This window comes from Schistocerca serialis, chromosome 6 (assembly GCF_023864345.2).
Source record: "Schistocerca serialis cubense isolate TAMUIC-IGC-003099 chromosome 6, iqSchSeri2.2, whole genome shotgun sequence".
NCBI classification, from domain to species: Eukaryota; Metazoa; Arthropoda; class Insecta; order Orthoptera; family Acrididae; genus Schistocerca; species Schistocerca serialis.
The window spans coordinates 213,401,366-213,420,801 of NC_064643.1; the positions used below are offsets into that span (position 1 = coordinate 213,401,366).

The window sequence follows — 19,436 nt, forward strand, 5'->3', positions numbered from 1 at the left end:
CTTAATTTCGTGTACTTCGTGATCGCCAGTTTTCATGTTAAGTTTTCGCTATTCTCATTTCTGTAACTTCTCAATACGTCCGTATTTCTTTGGCTTACTCTCAATCCATATTCTGCACCCATTTCACTGTTTATCCCATTCAACAAGAAATGGGACTATGGGACTTAACATCCGAGGTCATCAGTCCCCTAGAACTTAGAACTACTTAAACCTAACTAGCCTAGGGACATCACACACATCCATGCCCAAGGCAGGATTCGAACCTGCGACTGTAGCGGTCGCGCGGTTCCAGACTGAAGCGCCTAGAGCCGCTCGGCCACACTGGCCGGCCATCATGAAACTCTATTGGCTTTAAAACAAATGACAGTATCTTTATAAATGCTGCTCGGTTGTAGCTGTCAACATCTACTTTTCCTCCTTGGTTGTACAGAGACGTCACCTCCGAATATTTAAGTAATGTCTGGCGAAAGACCTGTCTAAAACGGTGTGTTACAGAAGTAACTGATAGACCGATAATAAAGCCTGTGCAAATATTCGCTACCACACTCGGTATCCGATCATACTGATGTGAACTCTCACACTTGAGTGACCAGTCATTCTCATTGTCATTATGTAAACGACCGCTCGGGGCTTACCGCACGGCTCCGAGATTGTGAGGCTGTGCGCTCGTTCACAAGCGGGTAACGGGGTCAGAACAGGGTCGCAGTATCTGCCGCTGCACCGCGATAAAAGCGATCCACTCGAGAAGCAGCTCACCGCCGCCGGCACTGTAGATGCAGCCAGAGCTCGCGACAGGTGCCTAGCTGCGCCGGCACGCCCCCGTCACCGCGGGTACTTTGCAACGCTACTTTCGCGTCATTAAGCCGCATTGTGCTGTGACGTCCGGTCAGAGCTGTTCCTACATCACGAGACCGCCCTCACCCTCCTGTAGCACCATGCGAATAGCGATCGTAGGCGCAGGCGCGGCCGGGCTCGCGTCGGCTCGTCATGTGCAGGCCTCCGAGAACCACTCCTGCGTTGTGTTCGAAAGGTCCACCCACATCGGAGGCACCTGGGTCTACACGGAGGAGGTGGGCATCGCCAGCGACGGCCTGCCGGTCCACACCAGCATGTACCAGAACCTGAGGTAAGTGCTTGTCAGTTATTTACGACTTCCTTGTTCTCCGTTTGTCCCTTTCGTGTACGCTGTTTGTTTGTTAGACGCTGCTTCTTCCACCAACTGCTGCTTCCCCTGCTTGTCAGCTTTGCGCAGCGCTGTACATTTGAAGGCACATGGTCATAACCGAATTAATTTGCTGTGTGTGTGTGTGTGTGTGTGTGTGTGTGTGTGTGTGTGTTGTAAGAGTACAGTGTCACTGAGGTTTTGTTCTCTCTGGTTTAGCATGGTGTAGCCGGTGAGCCTGCACTTCTAGTTTTTTTGTATAAATTGTAAGTAGGCTGTTTAGGTTTTTATGTTGGTAACGCCATGTAGCGCTCTATATGAAAATCACTGATTGTGCTGTGTGCAGTCTATGGCTGGTTTGCATTGTTGGAATTCGCTGTTGTAGTGTTGGGCAGTTGGATGTGAACAGCGCGTAGCGTTGGAGGTGAGCCGCCAGCAATGGTGGATGTGGGGAGAGAAATGGCAGAATTTTGAGAGCGGACGATCTGGACGTGTGTCCATCAGAAAGAGTAAATTTGTAATATTGGATATCATGAACTGACATATATATGATGACTTTGGAACATTATTAAGGTAAATACATTGTTTGTTCTCTATCAAAATCTTTCATTTGCTGGCTATGCATGTCAGTAGTTAGTGCCTTCAGTAGTTAGAATCTTTTATTTAGCTGGCAGTATTGGCGCTCGCTGCATTGCAGTAGTTAGAGTAACAAAGATTTTTGTGAGGTAAGTGATTCATGAAAGTTATAGGTTATTGTTAGTCCCCTCATTCTTTTGTAGGGATTGTTGAAAGTCAGATTGCATTGCGCTAGAAATATTGTGTGTCAGTTTAGTGTTGATGAGAATAGGTAAAGAGCGGAATGTCTGAGTACGTCAGTTCTGCTCAGCTGTTTGAAAATCAAATAATGTAAGAGGTTTATCAGCACTAATTTTTCAAAGGGGACGTTTCATAAAATGAAACAGTTTTCTGCGTCAGTCACATATGCTTTTCGATGGTTCATACCATCATTTTCAGGTGGAGAATTGTATAGTTGTGTAGGTGGTATTAATGAACAGCACAGACGCCTTTCCACAGAAGCACACCAACCGCGAGACAGGTTATGTTGCCTCTTTTGCTGGTAATAAAAACTATGTTCTTGGAAAAGGCTCTGTTAAAGTTACAAACATGAATTTGTGAGAGTAAAGTGTAGTTACGAGGGAAGCAAGGTAGGAAAAAGGCTGCGTGCTGTTGCTTGTTGCAAACACAGTAAGGTAGTTGTAGAAACGATTGGTATTGTAGTTGTAAATTGTCGTAGCTGTGTTGGGAAAGAACCAGAGCTCCAAGCCCTAATAGAAAGCACTGAAGCTCGAATAGTTGTAGGTACAGAGAGCTGGCTAAAGCCGGAAATAAGTTCAGCTGAAATTTTTTCAAACGATCTAACAGTGTTCAGAAAGGATGGATTAAATACAGTTGGTGGTGGAGTATTTATTGCTGTCAGAGGTAGTTTGCCTTGTAGCGAAATTGAAGAAGATAGTTCGTGTGAAATAGTATTGGTAAAGGTTATACCTGACAATCGGACTAAACTATTAATTGGACCCCCCCGACTCAGAAAATATAGTTGCTGAACAGTTCAAAGAAAACTTTCTCATTTCAAATAAGTACCCCGCTCATACAATTATAGTCGGTGGTGACTTTAATCTATCCTCGATATGCTGGAAAAATCACACGTTTAAAGCCGGCAGCATGCATAAATCGCCATCCGAAATTGTACTGAATGCCTTCTCAGAAAATTATTTTGAACAATTAGTTCATGAGCCCACTCGAAGCGTAAATGGTTGCGAAAGCGTACTTGACCTTTTAGCAACAAATAATACTAGACAAATAGTGAGTATTGTGACAAATACAGGGATTAGCGACCACAAGGCAGTTATTTCTAGGCTGAATACCGTAAAACCTACAACCATCAAAAAGAATCGCAAAGTATATCTATTTAAAAAAGCTGATAAAAATGCTCTTAACGCCTTTTTAAGAGACAGTCTTCACTCCTTCCAATCTGATCATACACATAAATTAATAAGTGATGGTACTGATCCCCCGTGGTACACAAAACGGGCCAGATCGTTGTCGCAGAAGCAACGAAAAAAGCATGCTAAAATTAAAAGAACGCAAAATCCCCAAGATGGGCAAAGTTTCACAGAAGTTCGAAATATGGTGCATACTTCTATGCGAGATGCTTTTAATAATTTCCACAATGAAATTCTGTCTCGAAATCTGGCAGAAAACCCAAAACGATTCTGGTTATACATAAAGCACACCAGTGGCAAGACGCAATCAATACCTTCACTGTGCAATAACAACGGTGAAGTCACTGATGACAATGCCACTAAAGCAGAGTTATTAAACATGGTTTTCCGAAACTCCTTCACCAAAGACGACGAAGTAAATATCGAAGTAAATATGCCTGAATTCCAATCAAGAACAACTTCCAAGATGAGAAACATAGAAGTACATATCCTCGGAGTAACGAAGCAGCTTAAATCACTTAATAAAGGCAAGGCCTCCGGTCCAGATTGTATACCAGTCATGTTCCTCTCAGAGTATGCTGATAAAATAGCTCCATATTTAGCAGTTATAGAGGGTGGTCCAATTGATAGTGACCGGGCCAATAGCTGTATGGCTATTGTGATCAAAATGCCCAACAGGCGTGTGCCATGTATGCTGCTCGGTATCCTGGACATCATCATCCAAGTGTCCGGACCGTTCACCGGATAGTTACGTTATTTAAAGAAACAGGAAGTGTTCAGCCACATGTGAAACGTCAGCCACGACCCGCAAGAAATGACGATGCCCAAATAGGTGTTTTAGCTGCTGTCGCGGCTAATCCGCACATCAGTAGCAGACAAATTGCGCGAGAATCGGGAATCTCAAAAACGTCGGTGTTGAGAATGCTACATCAACATCGATTGCATGGCGACGACTTTGAACGCCGTGTACAGTTCTTCCACTGGGCACAAGAGAAATTACAAGACAATGACAGATTTTTTGCACGCGTTCTATTTAGCGACGAAGCGTCATTCACCAACAGCGGTAACGTAAACTGGCATAATATGCACTACTGGGCAACGGAAAATCCACGATGGCTGCGACAAGTGGAACATCAGCGACCTTTGCGGGTTAATGTATGGTGCGGCATTATGGGAGGAAGGATAATTGGCCCCCATTTTATCGATGGCAATCTAAATCGTGCAATGTATGCTGATTTCCTACGTAATGTTCTACCGATGTTACTACAAGATGTTTCACTTCATGACAGAATGGCTATGTACTTCCAACATGATGGATGTCCGCCACATAGCTCGCGTGCAGTTGAAGCGGTATTGAACACTGTATTTCATGACAGGTAGATTGGTCCTGGAAGCACCATACCATGGCCCGCACGTTCACCGGATCTGACGTCCCCATATTTCTTTCTGTGGGTAAAGTTGAAGGATATTTGCTATCGTGATTCACCGACAATGCCTGACAATATGCGTCAGCGCATTGTCAATGCATGTGCGAACATTACGGAAGGCGAACTACTCGCTGTTGAGAGGACTGTCGTTACACGTATTGCCAAATCCATTGAGGTTGACAGACATAATTTTGAGCATTTATTGCATTAATGTGGTGTTTACAAGTAATAACGCTGTAACAGCATGCGTTCTCAGAAATGATAAGTTCACAAAGGTACATGTATCACAGTGGAACAACCGAAATAAAATGTTCAAACGTACCTACGTTCTGTATTTTAATTTAAAAAACCTACCTGTTACCAACTGTTCGTCTAAAATTGTGAGCCATATGTTTGAGACTATTACAGCGCCAAAACAAAGCGAAAAAAGTGGTCCAACTAAAACATTCATATTTCTTTACGTACTACACGAATATGTGATAAAAATGGGGGTTCCTATTTAAAAAGAACGAAGTTGATATCCGTTTGACCTACGGCAGCGCCATCTAGCGGGCCAACCATAGCGCCATCTGATTTCCCCCATCAAGCTAGGCAAGTTTCGTTCTTTGTAGTTTTTTCGTTTGACGCTTATTTCGTGAGATATTTGGTCCGGTCACGATCAATGGACCGCCCTGTATACAACCACTCTCTCATAGAAAGATCCGTACCTAAAGACTGGAAAATTGCTGAAGTCACACCAATACCCAAAAAGGGAAGTAGGAGTGATCCTCTGAATTATAGGCCTTTAGCACTAACGTCGATTTGCAGTAGGGTTTTGGAACATTTACTGCATTCGAACATTATGAAGTACCTCGAAGAAAACGATATATTGCCACATAGTCAGCACGGTTTCAGAAAATATCGTTCTTCTGAAACACTACTAGCTCTTTATACTCACGAAGTAATAAGTGCTATCGACAGGGGATGTCAAATTGATTCCATGTTTTTAGATTTCCAGAAGTCTTTCGACACCGTTCCTCACAAGCGTCTTCTAACCAAACTACGTGCCTACAGAGTATCGCATCAGTTATGCGATTGGATTCGTGATTTCCTGTCAGAAAGGTCACAATTCGTAGTAATAGATGGAAAGTCATCGAGTAAAACAGAAGTGATATCCGGTGTTCTCCAAGGAAGTGTTATAGGCCCTCTGTTGTTCCTGATCTATATTAACGACATAGGAGACAATCTGAGTAGCCATCTTAGATTGATCATACAATGTAAGCTTTCACGACCGGTATTGTCTTCACTTAAAACTTCCGGACTGATAGGCCGTGGTCGAAGTATAAAACACTCCCCTGACGTTTCGTCTCCGACTGCGGGAGACATCCTCGGAGGTACAGCGGTGAACCACTGTACCTCCGAGGATGCCTCCAGTAGTCGGAGACGAAACGTCTTAGATTATTTGCAGATGATGCTGTCATTTACCGTGTTGTAAAGTCATCAGATGATAAAAACGACTTTCCAGACTATTTAGATAAGATGTCTGTATGGTGCGAAAAGTGGCAATTGACCCTGAATAAGGAAAAGTGTGCAGTTGTTACTCACATGAGTACTAAAAGAAATCAACTAAATTTCGATTACGCAATAAGTCACACAAATGTGAAGGCTGTAAATTCAACTAAATACTTAGGGATTACAAATAACATCAATTGGAACGATCTCATAGATAATATTGTGGGTATAGCAAACCAAAGACTGCGATTCATCGGCAGAACACTTAGAAGGTGCAACAGGTCTACTAAAGAGACTGCTTACACCGCGCTTGTCCGCCCTATTCTGGAGTATTGCTGTGCGGTGTGGGATCCGCATCAGATGGGACTGACAGATGACACCGAAAACGTACAAAGAAGGGCAGCTCGTTTTGTATTATCGCGAAATTGGGGAGATAGTGCCACAGACATGATACGTGAATTGGAGTGGCAATCATTAAAACAAAGGCGTTTCTCCTCCGACTGCGAAAACATTCTGTTGGAACCCACCTATATAGGGAGAAATGATCATCACGATAAAATAAGAGAAATCAGGGCTCGCACGCAAAATTTAAGTGTACGTCCCGCGTGCCGTTCGGGGGTGGAACGGTAGAGAGACAGGTTGAAGGTGGTTCATTGAACCCTCTGCCAGGCACTTTATTGTGAGTAGCAGAGTAATCACGTGGATGTAGATGCTCTCCACTGTACTTTGTGTTTACAAGGCTATTTCAGAGATGCTATACATATCAGACATACAATGAGGAGCCCACATCTCGTGGTCGTGCGGTAGCGTTCTCGCTTCCCACGCCCGGGTTCCCGGGTTCGATTCCCGGCGGGGTCAGGGATTTTCTCTGCCTCGTGATGGCTGGGTGTTGTGTGATGTCCTTAGGTTAGTTAGGTTTAAGTAGTTCTAAGTTCTAGGGGACTGATGACCGTAGATGTTAAGTCCCATAGTGCTCAGAGCCATTTTTTACAATGAGGTGACAAAACTAATGGCATACCTCCTAATATCGTGTCGAACCTCGTTTTGCCCAGCGTAATGCAGCAACTCGACGTGGCATGAACTCAAAAAGTCGTCGGGAGTCCCTTGCAGAAAAATTGAGCCATGCTGCTTTTATAGTTGTCCACAGCTGCGAAAGTGTTGCCGGTGCAGGATTTTGTGCACAAACTGATCTGTCGATTACGTTCCAGAAATGTTCGATGGGATTCATATCGGGCTATATGGATCGCCAAATCATTCGCTCGAAATGTGCAGAATTTTTTTCAGTCTGTAACCTCCCCCTCACTTATCGACCTTAATGACAGTGAAAATTAAACCACGTACTCCTAATGGAAATTTGGGAAAAAGCAATCGTCACCGAAGTTAATTTGTCGGTAAAGAGGGAGGAAAGGGTTACATCTAAAGGAAAGGAAAAATGCAAATGAAATTGGTGGAAATTAATTTTGAGAAAAGGGTAAAATTAATAAAGAAAGTAAGTGTGCAGTCGTTACGTTAACAATTAATTGGCGTTAATTAGATATTTGAGATTTGGGGAAAATTACGGTCGCCAGTCCTATGGACAACTACTATAATAACTGAAAATGTAAGATTAATGCACATATATTTAGCACTAAAAGCGTGGCAACTGAAGGGTGACACGTGTTGTGTGAAAACTGAATATTTGTCAGAAGTAATAAATTTCGCTACACTCTGACTTAATTTAACAAAAGTATTAATAAAACTGGAGAATTGAAAGTTAATTTAGTGACTGAAATTAATAGTGAACTTTGTTTCTGAAGAACTACGAAATTCAATAAAATAAGATAAGTCTTGGGCTACCTCAACAATCATTTCAAAAGCTACTTGAATCTACGCAATTTAGAAATAAGAGATTTAACTTTGAACTTGAATTAAATGATTCTGAACAATTAACAATAGTAAAATTTAGTACGTACCAAGCTGAGCTGCAGTCACAGGTGAGCTAAAATATGGTAACAAAACTTGCACTCTTAATTTGTGCTTGTGTAATCTAAATATTGTAGCCAGCTATGAATACTTTAACTGAACTTTGAAATTAAAGCAGTAAAATGGAATGATATTACTTTAATGCTGGCGTTTGCATTTCAACGACACTCGGGTTTATTCCGGAAAAGGAAGGGACCCTGCTTGGTAATGCAATTGGGACAATGAGCAACAAAAGTTCATGCTAAGATGCTGTAATTTGCTAATGGAATAGTTTGAAAAGCTGAGGTCTGCCATACAGTTCTAAAACTTTACGTGCTTCCAGTCTTCCTTGTTCGTTGATTGAAGGTTTGAAGTCGCCGGTCGAGGAGGTGGCGACAGTCACTCATTGTCGGCCGTCGCTATTGAAGAAGCTGAATGTTGGCGCGCCTTCTTCTCGATACTGTCACCAGGCGAAACGGGCTCTTGATGTGCACCAGCTAATGCTTCCCGTCCGCGACACCGTGTCAGAAACTACCATAGCAAGTCGAGCGCAATTACATGCTGCCAAACCCCGAAAGCGCGGCAACTCGCGGGAGCGTCACACAAGGCCTCTCTCCACCGCCCTACTCCAGCCAGACTCTCTCTGCCCGCGCTCCATGCGGCCGAGTCAACACTACCAAAGGTCCTACACACTTTGGTTCTCCACACGACCTATCGATGTAATCGTTCGATAGTATAGTTTTCCCTAGGCCAGACTTAGCGTAAAAATATAAATAATATTTACAAAACAAACCAATTATACATCGACATAAATGCATAAATATGCATATTACAATATATAAAGACACAGAAATGTCATATCTTCAGGTAACAAATTAAGGAAAAAAATTGATAGTACAATAGATGGAAATAGGAGGATATGCCTTTCTGGCGTTACATGTGCCCCACATTGTCTAAGGATGTTCGTGTAACCTAATCAGACTCAGAAAGTGTCCCAAAAAAAAAAAGCGGAAATGCATATGCTCAAAACATCAAGAAAAGTCAGCATTAGGCTAATTAACCATAAACCAATTTTTAGACCATAATAATTGAGTGGAGACACTCCTAATCTTATTCCACTCAGTCATCTTACACAAAAGAAAACAGGTTGACAACACATTAAAATTCACAGAAAACATAGAAAATGGTATAACTATTCTAAAATCAGCAAAATCCCTTACAGTATCAGGAAATAGGATACTATTTACAAAATTAACCAGAGTACATGGTCATAAAAAACAGGTATATCAAAATAATTAATAACAGGTATATCAAAATAATTAATAATTAATGACATAGAATACACATTCTTATATAACCTTTTCATAATTAATATTCTCGTCATGAGAGTCCACTTAAAACTAAACAAGAAAATAATACACAGCGGGTTGAAAGAAAAAAAAATATTGACAGCAGAATTCTTTCACATCAGCTGTCGGGGAAGAAAAACAACTCCGCCTTCCGTACTCGAAAGTACAAGGAATGCCGACAGCGGCACAAGAGCCGACAGCGGTTCCGCCTCGCCAGTATTGTTGCGCCCGCCTGTGCGGCACACTTGATCTCACTCGCCTGTGTAACGGCATTTCCAGAACATTCGTTTCACTGAATTCTTTCGGAAAAACTCACTCCCGAGTAATCTCAAGGAGTCCATTAACAGTATCACAGTGGATAACTCAACACCGTCCATCATCACACGCATGTACTAGCCTGAAACTTAAAACAGCGTCTAGGTACATCGGCAATGACTAGTAAATCACATATTTATGAAATCTTACAGCTAGTTACAAAATCATATTTACATTCCTTAATCTACTGTGACTCAGCTGAAAACTTAAACTAGCAGCTTGGAGTTTTCAATTGATTAATAATTAGTTACTCTTAAATCATTTAGTCAAAATTAATTACTTATTAATTACAACTTCTTTAATGTCCTCTTGGGCAGGCAAAAGCATGGCAATCTAGCAAATCGTTAAATATTACACTCTATATTTACATACTGTACAAATTACCCATTCTGTGGTATTACTCAATCATTGGTTGGTACAATTTCGTCTACGATGTTCCGTATACCTAATAGTTTTCCAGAGCTTGGATACTCTAAGCAATAAGCGTTTGTGTGAGTATACCAATGAATTTATATGGTCCATTATAAACAAACTTAAAGTTAGAGATTTCATTGTCTATCTCGCTCGATATTTCATGAGCTTTTACAAGTACTAAGTCTCCGATTGCAAACTTAGTAAAACGCGCTTTAGCGTAATGACGACGTATGCGAGCATCGGCTTTTAGCTTCATTATTTCTCGCAAACGATCTTTTTTCACACCAATACTAATGTCAATCCGTGTAGGGAATTTGATTATCTCTTCCACTAAACTTTTACTTCTGTCTTCTAACAGGATTTCCTCTGGAGAAAATCCCGTAGACTCATATCTCAAGGTGTTCATAATTCTCTCAAATTCTGCTACGTATTTTCCCCATGCCCTATGGTTGTGATGGCAATAGGTACGGAAAAGTCGGCCTCGTCTTTGTTCGTGTGTTACGATTGACATACCGTTTTCAATACTTTCCAATGCACTTTCTACACTATTGTCAATGCCGAGATTCCTCACCTTACAGTAGTTCAAATTCATACCTACGTCAATGGCATCCGGCCAGTTAACAATGTTTATAGGCTGGTATTGCCTATGCACACCATATCCTGCCTCGTCAAAACTAGCTACTATTGTTTTATCTTGTGACATACATGTCAAAGTTTTGCTTTCGCAGCAATTAATCACTGCACGGTACTTTAATAGCCAATCTAACCCGATAATTACTTCCGTAGTTAAGTCTGGCACGACGACAAACTCTTGTTCAAATCGTGCCCCACATATCTCGAAGTTGACAAAAACCTGTTTTGTGACCGGTTTACTGGCCTTCCCAGTAGCACCGATAATTTTCACTCCTGTTACTGGCATAACTACGATACCAGACCTGTCTATCAGTAACTGAAATATTTTCCCAGATACAGCACTCAATTCTGCACCGGTGTCAATCAACACGTTTAGTTGTAGGTCGTGCATATTAACAGACACTACTATCTGTCTACACTTGTCCTCGACTGTTTCTTTATTTTCCCACAATAAATCCTCGTCTATATCCAGGCCATTCCAGAAAAAACCATTCGGCTTTGATCCTGAATTCGGCTTATCTGGCGGCTTTTTCAGCCTCTGTTCACATACAGTTTTAATTTCAACACGTTTGTCCTGAGGCTTAGTCTGTAGCTTCCCCTCCAATACCGAAACCTTTTCCTGTAACTCGTCAACTAGTGAGGTTGCTTTGCTATCAATTCACTAATCGTCACCTTCGTTGATTCCTCTTTGGCCAGATTGATCTCATCTGCCAATCTACCTGGATGAATGTGCCCAGTAGTATGTGCAGTTACTTCCTCTGGATCTGCGCAACCCACACTGCTATCGTCCGACCGTAGAACGTCAGCTCTAACCTCATACACGCTGTAATCTACGTGCTTTTCTACCAAGCGTGTCTAGCTATCACTAAAATTCTCGCAATCTTTCTCCTTAATACTCTCGCAATGTTTAAACTGGAGTTTTGCGTCGGATGGGTCGGCTACATCTACCACTGTAACTTTCGGTAAGGTCTGCCGGTTAGGGCCAGAACTTTCCGTTACTACTTCAACATCCAACTCCTGCGGGACGAAAAACGACGAATCTTGCTCGTGCTCCCCATTAACATCAACTATTTCTGGTAAAGTCTGCCGGTTAGGGCCAGAACTTTCCATCACTTCACAAACACTATCTTCCTGCGGGACGAGACGCGGCAAATCCTGCCCGCGCTCCCCATAAACACTTCTCCCGTACAGGCCCCTATAAACTCTTAGTTCGTCGTATAAGCGACCGAACTGCCTTAACCAGACCTCATCTCTCTCTCTGCATCCCCTCGCTCGATGACGGACGTGTTATCCGACATCTGATCTTCTCTCAACAATTGCGAATCATTCTTAATCTCAATCTCCAGTTCCACTGTGGGTGTTACAGCTGCCACTTTATAACCGATTTTCGGAACACTGCTTACATTGTTCTCACTGACAGTGAATGTATTTTCTACTGCCGTGTATACAGCTGATCTACTACTTGTGGGCGCACTCCTTTCTCCTAACACTGGCACACTCTCCCGCCGTTGATTATTCCACACGGAATTTTCATAACGACGACACCTCGGTTTTCTCCTGTTACTGGGCCGCCAAAATTTCTTCAGGCCCGGTCGGCCCCTCACCGGCGCGGCTAATGGTTTCCCTGTCTCGTCCCAGCAGATCCGCTCCCCGGATGCTGCTGAGGCGGCTGATCACACCCTCTGGCGTGATTACTATTCTGCGAAGCCCGTATCACGTTAGTATGATAGTGGTTTCCGTCATTCCTGTTATTATTTGCATTGTACCGATTGTTATTACGGTCCGAACCATTATTGTTATTACTGCCATGGTTGCGGTATGCATTATTCCCATAGTTTTCGTTGTTGTGGTTGTTGTGGCACCCGTCGTTGTTACCACGGCCTCTACCACTGTCGCAATTATTGCGCCAATTGTCCTCGTCCTCAACTCTTTCCAGGAAATCATTGATTGTCCTGTAATTGCTTCCTACGTAGCGTTTTGTACCATCTGGAAGCTTCCTGTAGAGTTCCCAGACTATTTCGGATTCCGTGCGGAGATCACGCAAATAGTCCAACTTGCGGATCCAGCCCTCACAAAACTCCTTCATCGAGCCACGCGAATTCGCATCGAAAGTCCTCGATACGACAAATTCGCGCCAGACACTTTGTTGTTTTTGCTCTGACCAGTATTCAGCCAGAAACAAATTTTTAAACTCGTCAAAAGTCAGGTTCGTAATGTTGAGGTTTAAGCCCCAACGCTTGACATCAGCAGCCAACACGTCAATAACCGCATTAATTTTTCTCTCATTAGTCCATGATCTGGGTAAAACTCTTTCACAATTTTTAATGAAATCCGTCGCGTGTATACCGCCTTTTTTCAAGGGGTCGAACCGCTCCTCTTTCGTCAAAAATTCCGAACTATGTGCACAGATTGGCACATAGCTCTGTTTTTCGTCAAGTTTCTTTTCTAATTCCGACACTCTTGTAATTACCTGGCAAGTGGTCGTCGCAAGCGTTTCCACTTCCCTCTTTTTCTCTTCGCAGGTATTAGCCTGCTTCCTCACATTAGTATCTACTTCGGACGCTAAAGCCTTTAAAGTTTCCACCTTCTGTTGATCCTCTTTTTTCACTAATTGAATTTGTTCCGTCACCTTATTCTCGATGATCGGAGCAACTGCTTCTCCTACACTTTTCTCGATTCTGCTAATTTTCGGAATCAAAACGAGTATTTATGCTCGCAATTTCCGCCTGAACGCCTATCATTTCCTGTTTAAGATTAACGATTTCGGTATTAATTGCAACAATATCTTCGTTGATTTTATCAACTTTTGTGTTAACAACTCCAACATTGTTGTTAACAACATTAATAGCTTTGTTCTGATTGTCTAGCTTTCTGTCAATTTTTGCAGACTGAGCTTCTTGCTTGGCAGACTGAGCGTCTATCTTGCTAGACTGAGCCTTGATTTCGTTAATCAAAACATTCAATCACTCCGTTAAATTCCCGGAAACCAGCGGTTTTACTTCCGTAGCGGGTGCCTCTTTAATTGTCCCCTCGTATTCGTCATCAAGGAGTTCAGATATTATTTTCACTTCCGATTCCGAAACATTTTCTAAGGTTTGGAATTCCATTTCTGCTCTTTCTTGCGTTTCGGCGGTCGGGTCTTTCATGATAGCCGCCTGCCCCTGAACAATGGGTTCCGCGGTGCGCGTTTCCCACTGTTCGACCGATTGTTTCGTATCCAAGTCTACCAAATTTTGGTAATTGTTGCCTTCACCCATTTTACCAATTTTCAATATAAATGCCAAATTTCAAATCTAATTAGGATTCCTCACACTGCTTATTCTCGCTGACGTAACGACTTGTTCGTAACCAGTACTTTGTTACGAGATTTGCACATCGCAAAATTCGTGTCCAGAACAACCTCAAATCCGAAGATTTTCCTGTCACCAGGTCGCCACATGTAACCTCCCCCTCACTTATCGACCTTAATGACAGTGAAAAATTAAACCACGTGCACCTAATGAAAATTTGGGAAAAAGCAATCGTCACCGAAGTTAATTTGTCGGTAAAGAGTGAGGAAAGGGTTACATCTAAATGAAAGGAAAAATGCAAATGAAATTGGTGGAAATTAATTTTGAGAAAAGGGTAAAATTAATAAAGAAAGTAAGTATGCGGTCGTTACGTTAACAATTAATTGGCGTTAATTAGATATTTGATATTAACAATTAATTGGCGTTAATTAGATATTTGATATTTGGGGAAAATTACGGTCGCCAGTCCTATGGACAACTACTATAATAACTGAAAATGAAAGATTAATGCACATATCTTTAGCACTAAAAGTGTGGCAACTGAAGGGTGACACGTGCTGTGTGAAAACTGAATGTTTGTCAGAAGTAATAAATTTCACTACACTCTGACTTAATTTAGCAAAAGAATTAATAAAACCAGAAAATTGAAAGTTAATTTAGTGACTGAAATTAATAGTGAATTTTGTTTCTGAAGCACTACGAAATTCAATAAAATAAGGTTAGTCTTGGGCTACCTCAACAATCATTTCAAAAGCTTCTTGAATCTACGCAATTTAGAAATAAGAGATTTAACTTTGAACTTGAATTAAATGATTCTGAACAATTAACAATAGTAAAATTTAGTACGTACCAAGCTGAGCTGCAGTCACAGGTGAGCTAAAATATGGTAACAAAACTTGCACTCTTAATTTGTGCTTGTGTAATCTAAATATTGTAGCCAGCTATGAATACTTTAACTGAACTTTGAAATTAAAGCAGTAAAATGGAATGATATTACTTTAATGCTGGCGTTTGCATTTCAACGACACTCGGGTTTATTCCGGAAAAGGAAGGGACCCTGCTTGGTAATGCAATTGGGACAATGAGCAACAAAAGTTCATGCTAAGATGCTGTAATTTGCTAATGGAATAGTTTGAAAAGCTGAGGTCTGCCATACAGTTCTAAAACTTTACGTGCTTCCAGTCTTCCTTGTTCGTTGATTGAAGGTTTGAAGTCGCCGGTCGAGGAGGTGGCGACAGTCACTCATTGTCGGCCGTCGCTATTGAAGAAGCTGAATGTTGGCGCGCCTTCTTCTCGATACTGTCACCAGGCGAAACGGGCTCTTGATGTGCACCAGCTAATGCTTCCCGTCCGCGACACCGTGTCAGAAACTACCATAGCAAGTCGAGCGCAATTACATGCTGCCAAACCCCGAAAGCGCGGCAACTCGCGGGAGCGTCACTCAAGACCTCTCTCCACCGCCCTACTCCAGCCAGACTCTCTCTGCCCGCGCTCCATGCGGCCGAGTCAACACTACCAAAGGTCCTACACACTTTGGTTCTCCACACGACCTATCGATGTAATCGTTCGATAGCATAGTTTTCCCTAGGCCAGACTCAGCGTAAAAATACAAATAATATTTACAAAACAAACCAATTAATACATCGACATAAATGCATAAATATGCATATTACAATATATAAAGACACAGAAATGGCATATCTTCAGGTAACAAATTAAGGAAAAAAATTTATAGTACAATAGATGGAAATAGGAGGATATGCCTTTCTGGCGTTACAAGTGCAATCACGAGCAGTCGTGGCCCATTGACATGACGCATTGTCATCCATAAAAATTCCATCTTTGTTTGGAAACATAAAGTTCATGACCAGCTGCAAATGGTCTCCAATATTTTCAGTTAATGATTGGTTCAGTTGGACCACAGAACCCGTCCACTCCATGTATATCTACATCTACGTGATTACTCTGCTATTCACAATAAAGTGCCTGGCAGAGGGTTCAATGAACCACCTTCAACCTGTCTCTCTACCGTTCCACTCCCGAACGGCACGCGGGACGTACACTTAAATTTTGCGTGCGTGCAAACATTTTAAGGTAGTTGACTGTTAGGCCTGGTAATCAACTGGTAAAGCGCACGCCTGGAAACGGGAAGGTTGCGGGATCGAATACTGATCACACCACAAATTTTTCATTCTGTATTTTAACTTAGCCTTTAACGATATAATGAATCGCCAGAAATGACATGTGTTTCGGATTCCAAGTTAAAATGTAGGTGCCATTTTTCCAGATGGATAACTGAGGTAGGTTAGGAACACGCAATTCGCCGAAGTGGCGTCCAACTGAAAGACGTTCTAGCTATTGAGCCACACGAAATTATTTTTATATTAAATGCCGTGCAAGGTGTGGGTGAAGTAAGCGTCGCTAGGAAGAGGAGTGGCGCAAAGGAAGCATGTTTTGTAACGAATATCTGCCCTCAATGTGGATAGTTAACTTTCTTTTCCGAGAAGGAGTTGTAGGTAGCACTAGCGATTATTTGCTTTGCCATTAAAAAAAAAAAAAATGTAGTTAGAAATAAGCAGTACCAGCTGTCTCACTGAAGCATTAGTTCATAGTTTAATAAAAACACCCACAAAGATAAATATCATTTATGTTTCGTCATTTTAAAAATGAGTGTCCAAAGAAAATCATTTTCCAGTATAAAGTATCATTAGGTGTCATTGTTGACAATGGTGGAGAGAGCGGAGGGGTAGGGGTGGGAGGTGGTAGATACTAGCTAACATCTGATTGAACTCGAGGGTAATGATCTCAGAAAGGTTGGGGACGACTGCTGCAGCACCATGGAGGTCATTCCCTGGTGTCTTAATACTGTAAATGTCTTACCATCCTGTGCCTTCTTCTTGTCGCTGGTTTCCATATATTTGTCTCCTCCCTTATCCGGAGAACCTCTCTATTCCTTACTTTATCAGTCCACCCAATTTTCAACAAGACGGTAGCACCACATCTCAAATGCTTCGATTCTCTTCTATTTAGGTATTCCCACAGTCCATGCTACGCTATCATACAATGATGCGCTCCAGATGCACATTCTCAGAAATTTATTCCTCAAAATAAGCCCTATGTTTGATACTAGTAGACACCTTTAGGCCAGGAATGCCCGTTTTGCCAGTGCTAGCCTGATTTTGATGTCCTCGTTGCTCCGTTCGTCATGGATTATTTTGCCGCCTAGGTAGCAAAAAATGGTTCAAATGGCTCTGAGCACTATGGGGCTTAACATCTACAGTCATCAGTCCCCTAGAACTTAGAACTACTTAAACCTAACTAACCTAAGGACATCACACACATCCATGCCCGAGGCAGGATTCGAACCTGCGACCGTAGCGGTCACGCGGTTCCAGACTGTAGCGCCTAGAACCGCTCGGCCACCCCGGCCGGCTCTACTTTTGGAGATGTGCTTCCAACATAAGGTAGGAAAGGCACTGATCTACGAGCATCTTCTACTGGTTTTGGCGAAGGTTCGCATTCGAAGGCACGACGGATCTGTTTGTCTGTGCAGCCATTCAGCTTGAACATAACCTTAAGCTCTTCCAGCTCTTGGTGTCAAGTTTTCTGCTTCTGAGATGGCGTAAGCTCTCTTTGTCAGCATCCTCAGGAACCCCATGGACGACAACTCGTTGCATGTAGATTCCAGTCCGTATGTCTAGCCCCTTAGTTGAGTTGTCGGCGCGTCTGACTGCCATGCAGCGGACCAGGGTTCAATTCACGGCCGGGTCGGAGAATTTCTTCGCTCGGGGACTGGGTGTTGTGTTGCCCTCTTCATCATCTGAATGCAACTCGGCGGCCGTTTCTCTAGGTGGGGACTTCCAGCCATCAATGCCATACGATCATTTCGTTTCACCAGTCCGTGTGTGTCGGTTATCGATAACTGCTGAATCCTAGATTCCTATCGTCCTTTCTGTACACCAATTCTTCAGGAAATGGAAGCTTTCCATCCGTTTCCATCTCTACTGTGAAATTCATGATGATATGAAGGTAATTAAAATGAAACCGTTCAGAGCGTCCATTCCGTGTGGCGACACTTAAAGATTTCGTCTATGTACCTCCAGAAACTCTTCGGGCGAGGTAAGCAAACGGCTTTCTCATCTGGAGATGACGGCCATGTGGACGGCGGATATATTGTGTCCATATTATCGCATGATCCGACTGCAGCCAAAATACCATTAGTAACACGCCTGGAAACTTACGCAGTCACATCATGTTTGGTTCATTGTTGTGTTCAGTTGCAGGGCGATTGTTAAAGTCGCTCACCGTAACTGGACTACAGTTCTATTTCGCATCGATTGGTGTACAAGTTGACAGTGCTTTTGTCAGTCGTCATCATTGCTTATTTCAGCTATTATTCTGTTTTTAAAAGTAATTTATCGAATTCGACGCTAAGTGGTGCACAAAATAGGAAAGGAACTACTGAACGCCGGCCGGGGTGGCCGAGCGGTTCTAGGCGCTACAGTTTGGAACCGCGCGATCGCTACGGTCGCAGGTTCGAATCCTGCCTCGGGCATAGATGTGTGTGATGTCCTTAGGTTTGTTAGGTTTAAGTAGTTCTAAATTCTAGGGGACTGATGACCTCAGAAGTTAAGTCCCATAGTGCTCAGAGCCATTTGAACCATTTGAACTACTGAACGAAAAAAGCAAGATGTCTTTCAAGCTAAAAGATTTAGTGAATATTTTCCTAACTGTGAAATTGCTGGTAATAGTATCATTAACAGTCAAGGTGAAATTTTAACACCGTATAATGACAGCATAGACAGCAGTGTAATGTGTGGCGACAATGGTAGTAGAATTAGGAATGGAAGCGAGTTGATGTTGATGAAGAGACATGAAATACAGGGCCTTGTGACGGTAACTTGGAGGTTCTAACATTTGGAAACAAGGAAATAAAAGACATATGTGTGTGGTTACGATTAAAGTGCAGTTACTCACGGAGATCCTGTGTGGGCTGTAATTACCGTATGCCAGCGAAACTTGACAGATATGCTAATGGGTTAATATGGAAACGATTTGAGGGAAACAAATAGTTCCAATTTTGGCACCAGGTGCAAATCTGGCGCTGTACACTATTTGTATAACGGTTTGACATCCACGTGTAATTTGAGAAGCCGTGACATGAGTGAACTGCGTGGCTGTCGAGGAGAGAGATTGTGCGCTGTTAGTGAACGGCAGCCATTACAGTTGCTGCACTGAGAGTGTCGCCGAGTGAAAGGTCTGAGGTGAGGCCCGATGTCATTCAATGGTTTAAAGAAGATGATAATGAAATTCGAAAACACTTGTGAGCTTGGTGTGGCATCTGGAAGAGAAAGGTGTCCTTTACTGGTGGAAGCTACTGAGCAGATTGCTGTTGCTGTAACTGACCATGC

General features: G+C 42.5%; 1 protein-coding gene across 1 annotated transcript in view; it reads left to right on the forward strand.

The window, feature by feature from the left end:
- The first annotated feature begins 741 nt into the window (after nt 1-741).
- The window catches only part of LOC126484543 (uncharacterized), a 128,590-nt gene continuing 109,895 nt past the window's right edge, over nt 742-19,436 (forward strand). Inside the window, exon 1 of the mRNA XM_050108091.1 lies at nt 742-1,126. Within this exon, the coding sequence (XP_049964048.1) occupies nt 936-1,126 (191 nt within the window). The 5' untranslated portion in view covers nt 742-935. The remainder of the gene's footprint in view (nt 1,127-19,436) is intronic.